Consider the following 18,461-nt stretch of genomic DNA (forward strand, 5'->3'; position numbering starts at 1 on the left):
ACAAATTGAGAGGAAGAAATTGTGCAAGCTCTTTTCAAAACTAAGCTAAAGAGATACATGGAAGATTTGGACAGAGCTGCTGATGGATCAACAAAAAAGACCAGGAGAAAAGGAGCAACCAGCGCGAGGGACCAGCCCCTCGACCAAACAGATCATAAAGGAGAGTATCTATCAGATCGAGCATCTGATTCTTGTCGTCGGGATAAAGAATGAAGGGCTCTTACATCCAGTGAAAGAGCCCACCGACAGACCAAGCTTGTCCAGGAATATCTAAAAACCAGCCTGGACGATAGAAGATGAATCTATCAGCCAACTATGGCCATTAGAGGTGAGTTCGTAGCACAGAGGACGGAGATGACTGCCACTCATACCACTTGCCGCTTGGGGCGGAATGTGAAGATCCCCAGGTCACAGACCAAAGGAGGAAATCCAGTGCATCGCCCTTTGCGCTCGGAATCTACCACAGGCGGATGTACTCGAGTCTGACAAGGGTTGAAGGCAATCTTCTCCCACACTCGTGTTGCTGATCTGCACCTCCTTGAACCAAAGATGACAAAAATGCGTGCTCCAATCAAGTATCACAGATACATGGATGAAGGTGACGCCATCGCATAAACATATCCTCTAATTCTCAGATAAAGAGAACTAGCCAGTCCAGTAACCAGTACCAGAAGGACAGACCTCGTAAGAAAGGAGGAAACCAAAGGCAGACGCTGAACCCAGTCCAGTCGGGTAACCCATACTTGCTTTCTTCCATTTCCAGGAGCTGCGGTAGAAGAATCGAAAACATAACGTTGGACATTCCACGTCCAAATTCATATCCTCCACATGCCGTGAGGCAGACCAGTCTTCATGACATATATGCGGGAACAACAAAAGAAACGAAACATAACAGAGAGCCGACCCGCCGCTTCTTAATGCAAAGAAAAATGAAAAAGAGAAAGAAAAAAAAAGACACGCTGGCGCTAGAATCAAACATCAAAACTATCAAAACAAGCGCAGAAAAAGATAATTCTGGTTATCATGCAAAAGGCAGGAGGGAGTATCACAGATGCACAGTGTCAAATCAAAGAGAACGCCGTCAAGGATGCGAATTGTCGTTGCTTGGAATCGGGTTCCCGGTAGGGAGAGACGAGAGAGAGGAGTTGGGGAGTCAAGAAGAAACCGAAAGAATTGCGCGCACATCTAGTTCTAAGAAACGATCCACGTTTCTCGAACCCACGTTGTATGAACCGAGGGAGCCTGGACTGGAGATGGTCGACATCACTGAGTCTACTCAGGAGGGCTGAGCTAGACGATCGTGCCATACGGTAGCGGAGCAAAGTCGGCCCAGCTAAAGCCCCCCATGTTGAAAGCTGTGCTGCAAGGTTGTACAAGCATGCTCGGGAATATGCTTGGGAACATGGTCGGCAACGGGAGCGGACTGATGGCGGCTGACGTGGTCGGCATGCAGGTAGTTGGCATACAGGTGGTTGGTAGGCAGTTGTAGGTCTGGAACGGCGAAGGAGTGAAGGGTTGGCTGTAAGACGGGGTCGGTGAGGCAAGTTGGGCATCACTGAAACTGAGACTAGCCCAAAGATTCGGATTAGAATCACCCGTGGTGGCCGGGTTGGGGCTGGGCGACAGTACTTTCCACGACTCGAGTGGTGCTTGTTGGGGCACCGGGTTTTGCCACCAGTTTTCCGGGCCTGTCGAACTAGGCAGGAGAGGAATTGGGCGCATAACATCCACCACTGGAGGTGAAGGGGCAACCAGTGGGACAAAGAGCTTGCCGATGGCTGCCTTTGCTTCGTCGCTGCGACCGCTTAGTAGCTCTCCGGCGCCGTCTTCTTCTAGCCCCTCAAGTGCCTGGGCATTGGCACGGTAGACAAACTTGTTGGCTGCTTGGACAAACTCCTCCTGTAACCTCTTCAGCTCACCGTGCTTTCCTGGCCAGTCGTATGTGTTGGCGGCGGCATCCACCGAGTAGACATCCTTGTGAAAATCAACCAGGGATTCGATGGTTTCCGGAGTCAACTTGAAAACCACCTCGTTGCGGGAGACCATGTCGACATGTACAACATAGGCCTCCATGTGAATCATTTGGTGGCTGTGCAGGGATTCCCAAAGCTGGTTCTCGTTCTTCTCTAGCTCTGCCTGGGGGGCCTTGGTGAACATCATGGAACATAGAGTCCAGATTGCATTTTTTGACGAAAGTGTTTCCGTCAAACACCGGGTATGCTGGGTGACATTGTTCAAAGGACGCTTGACCCGGTTAACTCGCTTCAGGGTGGCCGTCAACCAAGGCTCAACCTTGGTATTCAACACGACATTCGGGGATGATCGCGGCGCAAAAGCAGCGGCAGAAGATGGGAGTAAGATTGTTTGCATTATGACACTGTGCGAAAGGTGATACGTCCGGCGTTGGTATAGTTGATATAAATGAATGTAGAATATAGAACATGAATCATAAAGGCGACATTCGCCCACACAAGAAGTTTTGGATTTTTTTTGAGATTGGGTTGATATGTCGAGTAATCCAGTATTAAAGTGCGGGCGAATGCGCAAAAAGAACAGAAATTATAATATAAAAGAAAGGAGATGACATGAAAGTCAGTCAAGAGTGAGGTTATAGAAGAAAAGAGGGAAGTTAAGAAGAATAATAATTAAGAGGGGGACCATAAGCGGAGATTTAATGGCCACAATAATATGTTAATTTTTCTATTTTTTTGGCTCTTAGGACATATTAGGAAAAAAAAAACATATAAACCAAGTTTTCTACGGTATTATTCTGGTATGCAGCTTGATGGAGTCAATGTCAGTGTACGGAGTACGTACATACACATCTCGGACTCCCCGATCTGCAACCTGAAGACTCAGTGGCGATAATACCACTTGAAACGGTTCGAAATGCGCGACATCTAAACGTTTCATCAAATTTGACAGGTTGACTCGCACAGTGCCAGTCTCACCCGTTGCACGTCCATTTGGCCAGAACAGCTGCATGGTGCCCTAAACTGCAACAGCTAAGCCCCAATGATCCATGGAAACGGCCGTGAACGGAAAGAAACAGGAAGATTTGAGTCTCCATAGATCATCTAGAGCGATCAAATTACTATCTACAACTAGCGGGGACTTAAAATATACATTTCTCAGCTGGGCGATGTGCATATTTCAGTGTGCGCCAAGATCTACACATCGTTAAAAAAGATACAGGATCCTCAACACTAAAGATTCCACGCTTGGGTGAAGACTCTAATTTAAATTTGGCTGCAGGCCAAGCCTTAGTTTCGATCCCATTTTCTGTTTCAACATCGTTTGTGCTTCAATATCCAACTGGATATTAGCCTTGGAGAAGAGAAAATAATACTCCAAGGTTTACTGTATTAACAAATTACACGAAACACATCCATAACAACCATATCAACCATATCAAGGTTTTTTTGGACCTATCGAGTGCCGCTAGGACGATACAGAGTCGTAGACCTCAGCTGATGGAGGGTCGACCAAGCGTGGGGCAGAGCCCGTCTTGAGTCACTTCAGGGCTGGGATTCGCTGAGACCAACCGAGTCCGGCCAATGCACAGGAAGCTGAGATCCCTGCTACGATCTGCCATTGGGCTGAGCCTCCATTGCCAGACTTTGGGTCGGCGCCACTAGCCTTCACGTACTGAAATACCGTTTCCTATTGTTTTCTCCACATGATTCATGTCTTCAATGATCTCATCTTACTCTGTACTCCGCAGGCGCCTCTGCCTCTTCCCTAAAATGGAATCCCTGCTGCATATGAGTTCGGTCACATGGTCTTGTGTGGGTGTATGAGGGTTCGCTTTGAGTCGGATGAGCTTTCGTCATTGTTATTGTGTATCTATAGAGTAGCATGGCCTAACGATATGCGACCGAGGTCGCTTTTCCTAAAATAGATATGAGGCGGTGCAATTTACTCGCCACGTTGTGGCGGATATCTCCGGCCCCACATGGACATACAATGCAAAGCCCTAGTTACTACGGAGTAGTACAGTAGTAACTTACTACTCCGTATATTTTCTTGCCTCCCTCTGTCCACTTCACTTGTCTTGCTGAAAACCCACTGGAGAAGAGGTATGAGTTGGCAAGAGTTGAGAGCTGGAATCTCAGGTAGATCTTAACCACATCCACAGCCAGGCGGGTACTGAAACCCAGCTCTATCAAGCCTAGTTTCGTAATTGTCAAGGCTGCCATCAAGTTGGAATATTGACATCACTGCACTATAAACGGAGTTATATCTGAGATCCATTATATTTTGCAGACCGCATCTGTTATGACCCATATGTGTCTGATGATGTTCGATTTGAAACGAAGCTAGACAATGCTCTACTATTGGACGCGATACCGTTCGTTGGACAAACTCCTAGGTGAATCCGGAATAAATCATTGCTTTTAGCTATGCTAAGCAACTGCTTTACTATGACTTATGCTTTTGGAATATACCCAAGGGGCTTATTCATGAATGAGTGGTACACTTGATCATGAAACCCGTGACTCACAAATCATTGTTCATTTTGCAACAGCCCTGATAGAATTTCCTTTCTTCTTCCTAGACATCCCCTATTGTTGGGTAGTACTCAAACCTCCGAGTAATGCGTTTGGCTGTGTTGAAAATCTCCGAACATTTTTTATGCTAGTTGGCAGCCTTGGAAACAAAGCACCCTTACCAATAAGTCAGGTCGGAGAGTATGGTAACGACATCGCTACTGAGAAAGCGTAAAAACATCTTTCGTAGCATTAAACATTGTGGCGTTATGACTACTCTTTTATACATAATATTGACTCGGTGAGCATAAATTGTACCTTTCTATACATTTAGATTTTTCAGTTGGTCCCTATAGCTCCGAAGAGCAGTTCTTCGACAAAATACATTACATTAACGAATACATATATTGAGCCTCATCGTTCATGTCTCACCAGTAAGGTATGGCTTGTCGCTTCCTCATAGTACGACTCAAGGACTCGGTTTCCTGATAAGCCGTTGGAATAACGATACGTAAGAATACTGCTGAGTTGTCATTAGGGGTTATCATTCGACAGGATGTGGTGGTCTCTCTCAAAAAGAAACTCGTTACTCCTACCTATTATATCTCTTCGGCCTTAATAACTCCCTCTAGCTGTGGCCATGAGATGGCATATCTCTTGGCGGCTTTTCACACAAACGTTTGTATAGTGTGTTGAGGGCCATAGCCTTACACCTTGTTCTCAATCATTGTTAGGTTATATTCTACTACGGAGTAGGCGAGTTGACACATTCCTACGATGACGTAAACTATGTAGCAATGCGGGAACCGTGTATCTAGCATCGAATGACTGTTGGAGCTTTTATTTTTAGCGTAGGGGAGCATAGAGTGGCCGAGTACCGTATGAGGATGTAATTCCAAAAATAAGAAAAGCATAGCGAGTGAGGAAAACATATGAAGAGAAGATTATCACACAATGGGGCTCTCCGGGATAAAGTTAAGAGGAGGGTAGGAACTACACGAGGAACAATGGATAGTTATAGAGATACATTGTTGTTCTCTCCGCAGCTCTATATACTCACCCGCCTCATGGGGGAGCATATACCAAGGTCAAATATGCCATTGTTAAGGAACAAATCACGTAGACCGGAAACCCGCAGCAAGGTTGAACGAAACATAGTGAGGATAGTGAACTTGAAACACTATTGATCGAAGGGTGTGGTTCATTTTCTCACTGAGATACGCTTATCATAGGGCCCGACACTGTCCCTCCTGGCTTGATTTAATGCATCGTCTCGTTAGACGAAACCAACGGTCAAGTGCGATATCTGCTCAGGACATTAAGCCAAACGAGATTAATACCATCAAGCAAGAAAGCAACCATAGTGCAAACCACGCAAACTAAGCGAGATGCTAAATCTGCAAGTCGTAAAATCCAGCATCGCTATTCGTGGCTCCCGTAAGTCCAAGCAACTAGCTTCATACAGTGGACGGATCGATTGACGACATATGAACCCCAACCTCGCCGGCGGCTTGGGAGGTCATAGACAGCCCGCTCGAAACCGTGAAAACGGAACGAAAAAGCGTAGTTCTCCGCCGGCATCGGGTCCAATCACCCCATTCCCACTGACATCTCTAGTTGTACATAGGAAAGTCCTCTGCATGGTCTATGCTTTCACAGCCTTCGTATACGTCTAAACAGAACATCTCAAAGCATGTCGGGGTGTTTTATTGATGCTGTTTGAATTTCCGACGATTTGATCTGGATGGGTTGCTATTTAGATAGGAGAATTATTTGACATGTGATAATAGCTCTTCGATTTCCATGAGTTAATATTGTGCGCGAGAGGCGTTTATAATTGTGCTGAAATTCCCCAAAGAGTCGAGTGACGTTCGCTTCAAGATGTTGGAATTGGATTGGAGAGCCCATTGGCATAGTGTTCAAGCGAACTCTCACACGGATAGACATAGGCGCAAATGTTCCTTAGCTTGCCTGCCTCCCCACATTTAAACCAAACAGAGATGTTCTTTCTAAAGAATTGTTGACAATGATATGATCCATAGTGAGTGTCGGGGTAGTTGCCTTCACAGGAATTATAGATGAAGAGTTCTTTCGAGCTGAAAGCGAATTGAGTTTCTTTTGTGAAGCGTAGGCTGTCCGCCAGAAAAGGTGACAATAGCGTGAAGAAAACCTTGGTTACTCCTTTGTCGTCTGAATGGTTTAGAAAAAGCGCTGCTGTCACCTCCCTCAAGACGGAATGTCCGATGCCTTGGTCTCTTGAAACTTGGACACGACCTTCATCTCGGTGTCGCGTTCCTTGACCTTTTTGTCAATAGATTTTTGAACCTCCTCTCGTTTCCGTTCCGCAGTCTCAATCTTCTCTTTCACCTCTTTGGCAATTTCTTCCTGCGCATGGAGCGCTGCCTCACGTGTTTTGTATTGTTCTTCCAGTTGCATAAGCTCAGTTTGGTAATCCCGATGTTTGATTGGTTGGCATGTTACTGGGTCATAGCAATATGATGGCAGTGCCCCTTGTGGAACTTTTATTTCGGTGAGATCGGGGTGGATTGGGGTAACGCGGGTTGTTGAATCCAAAGGGACTGTTGCGGCTTCGGCAGGGAGAGATGAAGCGGGAGGAGTAGGCTCGGGTTTCACCATGGTCGTGGAGCGATATAAGGTTGAAAGAAATTGGTACTATTTCGCAAGCAACAGGTATTGATCGCCTGAGACTTTGGGAGAAGAGGTGAGATGGATACTGGCGAGTCTGGTTATTGATTCTGCCATGTTATGACACTTCACCGCCCATAATGTCCACGGTGTATGCGGGGAGGACTCTTAGCCAATTTGACGACGCTATCACTGCTTGGCATTTGATATTCATGCTAGTTGAGTTTCTTCTCAGCCTCAGACCGAGATATTTCCTCGAGGTCGGTCCTGAGTGGACCAGTTGATGTGCTTGTGGCATCTGAGTTCCCACAAGCTTGAGCCGGTGACGTGACCGTTAACATGCAGGCATTTGGTATGTTCCTCTATACCTGTTAATTGATGTAAGCTAACACACTCACCATAGTCCCCAAGAATAGACGAGTAAGTTAACCAATAAAGCCGACTGAATTACATCTGTAACTGACTCTGCTACAGCCTAGGTTCGAGCTCATATTAAGGGTATGCATTATACACAGACCGTCGAAATGTTATTAAGATTTCTGACCTCAAAAAGATCATCGATATCAATAACGTCCCCTTGGGAAACAGCGTTGCTTTTGTGCGATGGCGATTGCCATCGTCAAGCTCCACTGAACACCAAGGCTACACAGAGAAAGCAACTCTATTAGATCACCGCGCTTACTGGGGTTATGAGAAATGCCTTCAAGTAAGGCTTACAATTGACAGGACATCAATTCTTCAGGAGTGTGAACTCAATTTTGAAGTCATACAAGAGTTCACCTCGTCGCCCATGTCCGAAAAGAGCGTGCTGGGCAAAATCAAACTCAATCTTGCTGAATACGTGGAAAAAACCGAGGAAGACGAAGGGATCATTCGGCGATACCTGATGCATGAAAGTAAAGTGAACAGTACTGTCAAGATTGGGATCGCGATGCGTCAGCTAGAAGGAGACCGCAACTTCACGACGTAAGTGAAGCCCTAAACTTATTTCTGACCCACACTCTCAATGCTGATTACAAAAGACCACATCTGAAATCTGCCACTGTCTTTGGAGGAATCGCCGGAGTTGTTCAATCCACCGATCAGCCCGTCAACGCCGATGAATTTGGCCAGCTGCCGTCTATTGACAGCAAGAGCCGGGAGACTGCAGATATGCAAGACATGTATCGGCGCACCTTAGCAGCGTCGTGGTCTTCCAGAGCTGGTGATTTGCCTGCTGATCAGTTGGTTGAAGAGTTGTTTGCTGGAAGTTCCTGCTGGAACAACGATGCACACAATTCCCACGCTGGCATCTCAGCGGGCGATCGCCGTGATATCCTATTGACAACAGAGACGGCTCCACGACAAAGCCGGTCTGGCAAAAAATTGTCTCCAAGTTTCGAGCGGCGCCCTAAGAGTTCTTCCAGCAATCGCTCACATAGGAGCAGTAAGACCCCAGAGTCTCTCGCTGCGCTTGGGCATCAGAAGAAGGGTGGAAGCATCGAGCAGCAGTTGTATGAGGGGGTCATGGGTCGGGCATGGAAGGTGCCAGATACAAATAATGAGCTTTCCGAGTTCGATGTAAGAGAGGACTTGCGCAGCTGGGAAGTTGTACCAAAGGAATGAATTCTACATACCTTTCTGCGTTACTTATTAGCATATGGTTTGAATCATCTATTTTAGATAAACCATTTCGCACGGAATTAGGAGAGATATCTGAGAGAGCGTTGTCCTACATAATCAAAGTTCTTGTTGAAAATCGTACACATAGTAGATAGGGAATTCTGCCTGAGGCAGGAATTATTTTCTTATCGCGGCCTAGCGCCCCGATTATCGCCGGAGAAAAGTGATCACAGATATTTGCCTTCACCAGGTTTGCAATAGACCTATTGTTCTGTCATGCTTCGACGCCCCACAGGGAACAAGCTGGGGCTTCTGAGCTTCCAGTCGCTTTCATATCGGAGACCATTATTGTCATACCCACACGCTGTTCTTCCCCGATACCAGAGTAACTGGAGTCGCGATGATGAACGCGACGCTTTCGATGGCCCCAAATCCGAACGAAACCGCGAACAGAAAGATAATGGAAAACGTGAAACAGGCACGTTTACATTGGATGTGGATACGCTTGGAAAGCCAGGGCAAATAGTTGTTGTGCCTTCCCGTCGCCGCCGAATGTTGAATCGCAATCGCAACAAAAAGCCCGGGAATGAATATGCCGGCACAATCAGCACCATGTTGGATGAACTTAACGAGGAAAACTCATCGCCCAGCGATAAGTCAGTCCATGAAAGAATTGATGAGATTCGTGGATCATATCAAGTAGGACAGATCTTGCCTGCTGCCGATCTCAAGGCATTGTGGTCAAAATTAGCTTCCTCTTTCACATACAAGCAATTGTCGGAGTTTATTTCAGAGTACAACCGCAATTCTGTGATAGAAGAGAAAGGTTGGACATGGGGGTCAAGTAACTCCAAATCGTTATTGGGAAAGACCAAGGGCTTCAGGGGAAAATCCCGGGCTGCAGAGACGATCGTTCGGAATTGTTGGCAGCTGGTGGCTGATGGCGAGCGTGGCCAGCTGGAATTCCGCATACCAGCTCAATTCATATCCTTGCTTCTCCATGCTGAGCATTTCTCTTTCCATGAGCTAGCTAGTCTCCATGGCTGTGGTATTGATGTCACACAATCTGCGGGCCTTGTATCACTTACTGGCAAGCGAGATGATTGTGAGTCTGTGCACGAGATTATCATTGATGCCACTGGCAGAATCCGCGAGGATGATGTTGGAATCAACCCATATATTCATGGAGATGGAATAAGTCAAGTTTTTACACCAGACTTTTTGGAATGGGTCAACAGCACACACGGTGTATTTGTGGAACACCGAGCACACAGACCACCACAAAAGATTCTCTATCTTAACGAGAATAAGTTGGGAGCGGATAATGCGCGGAGGACCTTGAACTTGGCCTTATCCAACACTACATCTCCATCGACGCCATTTTCAACATATTTACCTGCTTCAGAACTTGCCAGTGCCTATAGCTACAAACCAGAAAGTCATGCTTCGTGGTTCGAGCAGCAAAAGTCTTGGTTCCGCTGGGCAATGTCTTCCAGTCAAAACGCGGAGGCGGAATCCCTCGAAACCCCTTTCTTCGACAAGCATCAAACACGACTCTCAGATGAACTATTGAAGCTTCTCCGGGTTACTCCTCCGAAGAACGGTTTTGTCGCCGGTTTGCATGAATCCGTGACAGCCGTGGTTGGGAAATGCCTTTTTATGCAAAAGCCCTCTTTCGATGATACAGCCATCAGTCCGGCACAGCTAGGGAGACTCTCCCTTCCACGGGCTTTCACAAACGACGTACCTCTGGTGTCGCGTTTCATCAACTCACTCACGCCTATTCGCCCGAAGAACGAGGCACAGCTATATCGACTTCGATTGTCTCCAACCTCAAACACAGCATCCCCACCGGAACTCGAAATTGAGATAGCCGTGAATTCAAACTTGAATGGCGTGGACGTCCACAGCGTAAAGGCTATCCTCGCCACAAACAGCGTTGACTACTTGCTTCCGGAAAATGGTCTGGACCTGCGTTTCACACGAACTATCTCCCAAGACCTCTTGTATAAGTCATCTCCCAACTCAGAAAACCCGCAAAGCTCCTCTGAGCACCTCTTCCCCGAGACTTCCTTTTCGCTCCCGATCCAAGTAATGCTGCAAAGCATTAAAACCTCACTCCAGGGCTCAATTGTCAACAGTGGGGCTTCGCAAGGTCCTGTTCACATTCCTATATTTTGCAACATCATCCTTCCCTGTGATCTTGTTCACCAGCCTGCCTCGCAAAAAACCAAATCCAAGAAGTCAGACGAATCAATGGCAGAGAGCAGCATCGCTGTGGAATACATGTTCCCTCCACTCAGCGACATTCGAGGCGCCGTTATCCAAAAGTACAACTTTGATGGACGGCCGCTTGACTACCGGTACTACGAAAGCGGTTCGTTCCTTGCTGCTCGGACAAACGAGGTCTCTCTGGGTATGCAGATTCCTCAAATTGACTTGGCCGCAGGGAATAACCACTCCGAGCAGCTTGATCATGAGTTCCACTCGTTCTACAACGCGGCATGTGACATGGCATTCAAAATCCACGGCAAAAGATACGTGGATTAATAGCATGGGTCACTTCTTTTTTGAATTTGTACAGCGTGCATCAACGGCCATCATGGCGGCGTCTTGGGTTTGTATTTACTGTACATTATGTAAAATATATATGCTCTAGACACGGATTATGCTTTGGCTTTTAATCTATATAGGCCGAGATTTCTCATTTGAAATTAATCTATTCTGACCGGGTATCGCAAAAATGCATAGAACATAATATAGGTTGTAGGCGTGACCTTGGTGAGGCCCCACAGCCGATCAAGGCCCGTGACGTGTAACACCACTCATCCCAACTACATGTACTCTGCGCGCCTCACGATAACTCCAAGGCGGCCCAGGCAGGTGCTTGAGACTGAGTAGTCGCCCCAATTGATTACAGACCCACACTAAATTATATATACCTATATTGGTCCATCTCACTCGTGATCACTGCTGCCCTCCGATTCTCCGCTTCTCCTGTCCTACTGTTCCCCTCACCCAGCATATTCATCATGAAGACCATGCGCCAGTGATTTATACGGCATGGAGAAAACACGGATTGCTAAGGTTCGAAAAACATATCTTGAGTGCCACCACAGACCAATCACTGACCATGTCACTCCAGGTTGACAATGTGACCTTGGCTCGCCGCGGAGAGCAGGTCGATGGCACCCTCCATCTAACCCCTCACCACCTCATATTTTCGCACACCCCACCAATCTCACCAGAAGACCAGATAAAGGGCGTCATAACAAGGCCCAGAGAGCTGTGGATCACATACCCTATCATCGCTTTCTGCACCCTGCGGCCAGCTCCCGCCGCTTCCCGTCAGCTCTCCTCTATCCGCCTCCGATGCCGAGACTTCACATTCGTTTGTTTTTACTTTGTAAATGAGCACAAAGCACGAGATGTATTCGAGAGCATCAAACAGTGGACGTGCAAATCGAGTCGTATTGATAAGCTTTACGCCTTTAGCTATCAGCCTCCCCCGCCAGAAAAGGAGTTTAATGGGTGGGAGCTGTATGACCCGCGCAAGGAATGGGCACGCCAGGGCTGCTTGGACGAAGGGAAAGCATGGCGTCTTTCAGAGATCAACATGAACTACGAGGTATGCTCGCACAAATTAGTCCAAATGTGCTCTACTAACACATTTAAGTTCTCCCCTACGTATCCCGCTCTCATACCCGTACCTTGTTCCATCTCCGACAATACACTTAATTACGCAGGACGCTATCGATCTCGAGCAAGAATCCCTGCCCTCACATACTTTCACCCTGTCAATAATTGCACCATTACCAGAAGCTCACAGCCGCTCGTCGGTGTCCGCCAGAACCGAAGCATTCAAGACGAAAAGCTTCTGTCCGCTATTTTCTTGACTTCTCGCTCTGAGCGGCCATTGGCGAGTTTCTCGGTCACGGAGAAAGATACGGATTCTAGCAGCCCGGAGATGAACCAGGTGATAGTCCCCGAATTCACCAATGCCGAGGAACTCGAGGACGACCTGTTAGCTGCTACAAGTGGCGATTCTGAAGATCATCGCTCGATATATGGCGCTCAGCAGTCTAATCTGATAGTGGACGCACGCCCTACGGTGAATGCATTTGCCATGCAGGCTGTTGGACTTGGATCAGAGAACATGGACAACTACAAATTCGCTACCAAGGCATATCTTGGTATTGACAATATCCACGTCATGCGAGACTCGCTGAACAAAGTGATCGATGCTTTGAAGGACTCAGATGTTACTCCATTAGGGCCAAATCGTGACCAGCTAGCGCGCAGCGGCTGGTTGAAGCACATTGGCGGGATCTTGGACGGAGCCAGGCTGATTACTCGGCAAGTTGGTCTCACTCATTCTCATGTTTTGATCCACTGCTCTGATGGCTGGGATCGCACGAGTCAGCTCAGTGCGCTGAGCCAGATTTGTTTGGATCCTTACTTCCGGACGCTGGAGGGATTCATGGTGCTGGTAGAGAAAGACTGGCTTTCATTTGGACACATGTTCCGACACCGGTCTGGTCATTTGAACAGCGAGAAATGGTTCCAGATTGAAAATGAACGCATCGGTGGAGATCCAAATCGTGCATTTGGTGACGGCGGGGGTGCAGGCAAGGCCATTGAAAATGCATTCCTTAGTGCCAAAGGATTCTTTGGTCGGGACAACAATAGCCGTGACTCTTTGCCGGACTTGGATGGAGAGCTTCAAACCTATGACTCTGACACTCCTGCGAAGAAGCCTACTATACCGCGCTCGGGGGTTCCCGAGAAGGAGATAACTAAGCCAAAAGAGACGAGCCCTGTGTTCCATCAGTTCTTAGACGCAACATATCAGCTGCTTCATCAATATCCGACACGGTTTGAGTTTAATGAGCGTTTCCTGCGACGACTTCTTTATCATCTCTACTCCTGTCAATATGGCACATTTTTGTTCAACAACGAGAAGGAACGCGTGGATTGGAAAGCCAGTGAACGAACCCGTAGCGTTTGGGATTATTTCCTCGCTCGCAGGGAACAATTCACGAACCATCTGTATGACCCTGTCATTGATGACAATCAGCGCGGCAAGGAACGACTTATATTTCCCCGGGTCAATGAAACACGGTGGTGGAATGAGGTATTCGGTCGAACAGATGCGGAGATGAACGGCCCCCGTTCCTCATCGGCACCCAGTGATATCCCGGAAAATACGGTGTTGACTGGTATTGAGACTGCAAGGCCAGATAGTGCTGTCAAAACGACTGATGTCTCGGGGATGGCAGCTGCTGTGACGTCGGGTGTATCTAAGCTTGCATTTCCAGCGGAGCGCACCGATAAACCGACCGAGTTAGAAGTAGAGATGCAATGAACGGGATAATCAAAGGAATCAGATATGATTTGCAAGAATTTACAACTGTATGTTATGCATCTGCGTTTAAACAACCATGAATGATTCGTCCAATGACGGAGTACTCCGTATAGTTCGATGTAATGTTAAATCGTAATCCGTAGACTAGGTAATGCCTTATTGCCTTACGAATATTGCCTCAGGGACAAGGTAACAACACTAGGACCAAACAGGAAAAGCGCCGGCAAGCGAGGGTTGAGCCCTGGCCCAAACGGGCAAGCAGCCCTAGTCCCGAAAAATCCCCACTAAATAATGCACTCTCAGAATTGAAGTCTCTCGACCACGATCCCCTCCGTCGACAACCCCCGATTCCACCACCACCAGGAACGTCAAAATGGCCGCTGTTCAGGGAGCTATTTCTAAGCGCAGAAAGTTCGTCGCCGACGGTGTCTTCTATGCCGAGCTGAACGAGTTCTTCCAGCGCGAGCTGGCCGAGGAGGGCTACTCCGGTGTGGAAGTCCGTGTGACTCCCACTGTCACCGACATCAGTACGTCAAATCCGAAAAACCAATCCCTCGTGTGATCGCTTGAAAATCGCTGGTGAAATTGCCTGGAAAGAGGAGGAAGAGGACGATTTACGATCGCGTTGGGATCTGCGGAATTCGATTGGGGATCTGATGCTAACGGGCTTTCCAGTTGTCCGTGCCACCCACACCCAGGAGGTTCTCGGTGAGCAGGGTCGCCGCATCCGCGAGCTCACCTCCCTCATCCAGAAGCGCTTCAAGTTCCCCGAGAACTCCGTCTCCCTCTACGCCGCCAAGGTCCAGAACCGCGGTCTCTCCGCTGTCGCTCAGTGCGAGTCCCTCCGCTACAAGCTCCTTAACGGTCTTGCCGTTCGTCGTGCCTGCTACGGTGTCCTCCGTTTCATTATGGAGTCCGGTGCCAAGGGTTGCGAGGTTGTTGTGTCCGGAAAGCTCCGTGCCGCCCGCGCCAAGTCCATGAAGTTCACTGTACGTCTATACCAGAGGAATTGCGCCGGACGAATCAATCGCAAAACGAGCTTTTGAAGAATATTATGGCTAACAAGTAACAGGACGGTTTCATGATCCACTCCGGTCAGCCCGCCAAGGAGTTCATCGACTCCGCCACTCGTCACGTTCTTCTCCGCCAGGGTGTCCTCGGTATCAAGGTTAAGATCATGCGCGGCTCCGACCCCGAGGGCAAGGCCGGTCCCCAGAAGACTCTCCCCGACTCGGTCACTATCATCGAGCCCAAGGAGGAGCAGCCCGTTCTCCAGCCTATGAGCCAGGATTACGGTGCCAAGGCTATCGCCGCTCAGCAGGCCGCCGAGCAGCAGCGTCTTGCCGAGCAGCAGGCCGCAGAGGCAGAGGGTGGTGCGGAGACTTTCGCTCAGGAGTAAATGTTTTTTTCTGTCCTAACCTAACCTGATACTCTACCTCACGCAATCAAAATTACATGACCTTCAAAGCCATTATTCGCAATCCTATAATTTGTACTGGCCAATACGTTGGTCATCGCGTTGAAAGGTGTTCGAGGTGTGGTCTACATTGACCAGGAGAGGCTTTTCTTGCCATTGAATATCAGGTATCATACACCGGAATCAAAGCCTCGATATCTGTTGTCTAGTTCCGTGCGAGTTCCTCGATTACCTGGTGCCTACTTTGCGTATAGTGTGAGGGGATATCGATTTCATGTCCACATTCGAATCGGATCGAATCGTTCAATATTACTTTGGTTCAGAAGTGACAGGAATTTCGAACTGGAGCGTATATCAAGCCAACGACACACTCTTTGGTAGAAATAACTAATTTAAAGCCTTGAGACTTCCTTCATATCTCCTAGGAAATGGATCTCCAATTGAAATGTAAGCGTAGGAAGAATTCAATGCTCCCTTCAGTTATTATTTCATAACAAAATATCACCCATGAAATCTCCATACACATGCATATGCAACAACAATCAAACAAGATCGAGTACATCTCCTAATCAGTCAATCATAAAACAAATAAAGTCAGATTATCCCAAAATTCAGAAAGACAAGAAAAGAAAAGAAAAGGAATAAGTACTGTCAACGCTCACGATATGCTGCAGCGGCAAGCCGACTAGACAGCCGCTCGGGATGCTCCAAAACCTCCGAGTGCTGACGATGCAGCTCCTCGAGCTGAGCCAGGGGATTCTATAAACCGCCATAATAAGTACGTTGCACTGAGGAGAGAAGAGAACACATCAGCCGTAATACCCACCCATTCCTCCTGGCTACACACGCCCTCGGCGGTAGGGAGAGCGGCTGTACCGGAGGCTTCATTCCCGTAGCTGGTGCGGTGGATCGGGGCCGGCGTTACAGGCAGACTGGGGCGCTCGACTTCTGTTGGAAAGTCGGTAATTTTGGTATTGGGGTGGAAGCCTGGCGTGGGAGGTGATTTTCCGGGGCTGTTGGATTGAGCTCCCGGGCTGGTCACTTGTGATTTTGTGCGCCGTCCTTGGATCGTCTCAATATAGCGCTGAATCTCTGGGTCCTCATCCCAGGCGTTGGAGCGAGTGTATGTTTGCCATGATTCGGCACTGGGTTCATATGGTACCCGGGTGTAAGAAGATGAGGGTCCGGGAGGAGTAGACTCGCTTGGAGGTGAATGCTGCTTTTTTTCTGATGGTACCGTGGGAGTTTGCACTAACTCTACAGGTGCCTCGGCGAAGACGCGGGTGGGTTTCGGAGCATGGTGCTCCCAGGGGAAGACCGTAGTAGGTTTAGGCTCTGGTTTGGCTGGAACCTCATACCACATGTTTTTCGGCGCCTCGGGGTAGGATGACGGGGGTTGGAATAGATGCGTGTCTTCAGACATATTGTAGGTTTTCTGTTGTAAGCTAATACCTTCGGGTCTCGTGTTGACCGGTGGCGGCTCTCTATGGGATATTAGCATTGTAGACGACGCCGAGGGATAAGCTCTCACCGTGAAGGATCCCACGTTGGCGCCTCAAAGGTCGAGGCATCTGGGGCCGGAGATGGGGGCGATTGATACTCGCTAATTGGACGAATCGGCACCAGCGGCTGTGGTTGGTGAATATGGCCACTGGGATAGTGGAGCTGTGCCTGTGTCGGTGTTTGAATCTCTGGCTCGTATGTTTCGTGGCTCAGTCGAGGCGCAAAAGTGATTGGCGCGGGAGGAAATGGTGGGATAAATGTTGAGACATGCTCCTCTCCGCGAACATACTGCGGTACCATACTCAAAACAGGAACGGCAGCAGAGTGTTCGTGCTCGACTGATTTGCCGTGGAAGCTCGTGGGATCTCCAACAGGACCTTGAGCCAACGCCGTTTTTTCAATCTCAGCTGACGTGGTCGGTACCTAAAAATGTCAGTCCATATCTTCATAGTCTTTCATACCACTTACAAATGGCAGACGATAGTGTCTGTCATAGATAGCCCACCACTGGCCTAGAAGCTGATTGTACGGAGACTCCAGCGGGACAATCTGTCTCGGCATATTCCACGGCTTCCGGGCACCAATGAAATGGATAAGACTGATGGTACTCTGGAAATGCTTGTACGCAGGAATGTACTGGTAATTGGCACTTGGCGTGCAGTTATACGTGAAGCTTAGCCTATGCCAGTCCTTGAAATGCATGTTCAGCAGACCCTGGTCAGCGCCATCGAAGCTGATACCTCGTTGGGCGAGTGCCCTCAGCGCATAGTAGTCCTGTAGATTAGGTCGGAGAACCATCATTCCACTATTAAAGCAATCCGGCCAACCAACGTCAGGCGCGGCAGCAAAGTCTGCTTCCAGTGATAACAGCTCGTCAGGGGCTCGGAGAGCTATGATATCACAATCAAGGTATACGACCCGCTGGTATTGCGTCAGGCGCCAGAGCTCGATCTTGGTGAATGTGGCAATTAGGTCGGGACGGTCCATGAGCCAGAGATTCGCCGGCGTGTCGTTTACCATTGAGTTCACCGGGACCAGCTCGTCGTAGACGGTCTAATAGGTAAGCCAAAAGTATAGGAGATTATGGGGATGCTGTACGTACCCTTAGCTCATCAATGGTGGTCGATTGTAGTCGGTCTGGCGTAAAGAGTGCCACCAATTTCGCTTTTGTACCATTGTCACGTAGGGAATGGGCAAGGACCATAGCACCTATAGATATTTAGAATAATTCCACATCCCACATGAATGGGAACTTACCGGGAAGATAATTGTCACTCAACAGAAGCTGTCTCATCGGTCAGTTTACGCCGTACGCATAGGGGGGGGGGGGGGGGGGGAAGGGGCGGGGGGGGGGGGGGCCCGCACAGGGAAACCCGCACCGACCAGGCGCCACCAGGCGCCGGCGAAACAAAGCTCCGGCCACCCAACTAGGGGGGGG

The 18,461-nt window shown here is 48.5% G+C and overlaps 7 protein-coding genes across 7 annotated transcripts; 4 read left to right on the plus strand and 3 right to left on the minus strand.

Moving 5' to 3' along the window:
* Positions 1-1,290: 1,290 nt before the first annotated feature.
* LCP9604111_2826 (uncharacterized protein) lies at positions 1,291-2,370 on the minus strand (the record flags this gene model as incomplete). Its single annotated transcript, XM_039070346.1, has 1 exon — positions 1,291-2,370. The coding sequence occupies one exon, from the start codon at positions 2,368-2,370 to the stop codon at positions 1,291-1,293; it is 1,080 nt and encodes a 359-aa protein (XP_038931578.1).
* A 4,346-nt stretch (positions 2,371-6,716) lies between these two features.
* On the minus strand, positions 6,717-7,127 carry LCP9604111_2827 (uncharacterized protein; the record flags this gene model as incomplete). Its single annotated transcript, XM_039070347.1, has 1 exon — positions 6,717-7,127. The coding sequence occupies one exon, from the start codon at positions 7,125-7,127 to the stop codon at positions 6,717-6,719; it is 411 nt and encodes a 136-aa protein (XP_038931579.1).
* Positions 7,128-7,475: 348 nt separating this feature from the next.
* Positions 7,476-8,741, plus strand: LCP9604111_2828 (N-terminal C2 domain-containing protein; the record flags this gene model as incomplete). Its single annotated transcript, XM_039070348.1, has 5 exons — positions 7,476-7,488; positions 7,540-7,556; positions 7,611-7,634; positions 7,690-8,102; positions 8,159-8,741. The coding sequence occupies 5 exons, from the start codon at positions 7,476-7,478 to the stop codon at positions 8,739-8,741; spliced, it is 1,050 nt and encodes a 349-aa protein (XP_038931580.1).
* A 273-nt stretch (positions 8,742-9,014) lies between these two features.
* On the plus strand, positions 9,015-11,288 carry LCP9604111_2829 (putative respiratory complex assembly protein Rmp1; the record flags this gene model as incomplete). Its single annotated transcript, XM_039070349.1, has 1 exon — positions 9,015-11,288. One exon carries the CDS (start codon positions 9,015-9,017, stop codon positions 11,286-11,288), a length of 2,274 nt encoding a protein of 757 aa, XP_038931581.1.
* A 513-nt stretch (positions 11,289-11,801) lies between these two features.
* Positions 11,802-14,103, plus strand: LCP9604111_2830 (phosphatidylinositol-3-phosphatase YMR1; the record flags this gene model as incomplete). The annotated part of the gene is made up of 3 exons (XM_039070351.1): positions 11,802-11,825; positions 11,884-12,366; positions 12,415-14,103. The coding sequence occupies 3 exons, from the start codon at positions 11,802-11,804 to the stop codon at positions 14,101-14,103; spliced, it is 2,196 nt and encodes a 731-aa protein (XP_038931582.1).
* Positions 14,104-14,476: 373 nt separating this feature from the next.
* On the plus strand, positions 14,477-15,502 carry LCP9604111_2831 (40S ribosomal protein uS3; the record flags this gene model as incomplete). The annotated part of the gene is made up of 3 exons (XM_039070352.1): positions 14,477-14,630; positions 14,779-15,092; positions 15,176-15,502. 3 exons carry the CDS (start codon positions 14,477-14,479, stop codon positions 15,500-15,502), a joined length of 795 nt encoding a protein of 264 aa, XP_038931583.1.
* A 669-nt stretch (positions 15,503-16,171) lies between these two features.
* Positions 16,172-18,317, minus strand: LCP9604111_2832 (uncharacterized protein; the record flags this gene model as incomplete). The annotated part of the gene is made up of 6 exons (XM_039070353.1): positions 16,172-16,279; positions 16,347-17,004; positions 17,052-17,446; positions 17,492-18,076; positions 18,126-18,232; positions 18,281-18,317. 6 exons carry the CDS (start codon positions 18,315-18,317, stop codon positions 16,172-16,174), a joined length of 1,890 nt encoding a protein of 629 aa, XP_038931584.1.
* Between the last annotated feature and the right edge of the window lie 144 nt (positions 18,318-18,461).

The sequence above is a fragment of the Penicillium roqueforti genome (genome assembly GCF_015533775.1).
Source record: "Penicillium roqueforti strain LCP96 04111 chromosome Unknown scaffold_03, whole genome shotgun sequence".
In the NCBI taxonomy this organism is placed as follows: Eukaryota; Fungi; Ascomycota; class Eurotiomycetes; order Eurotiales; family Aspergillaceae; genus Penicillium; species Penicillium roqueforti.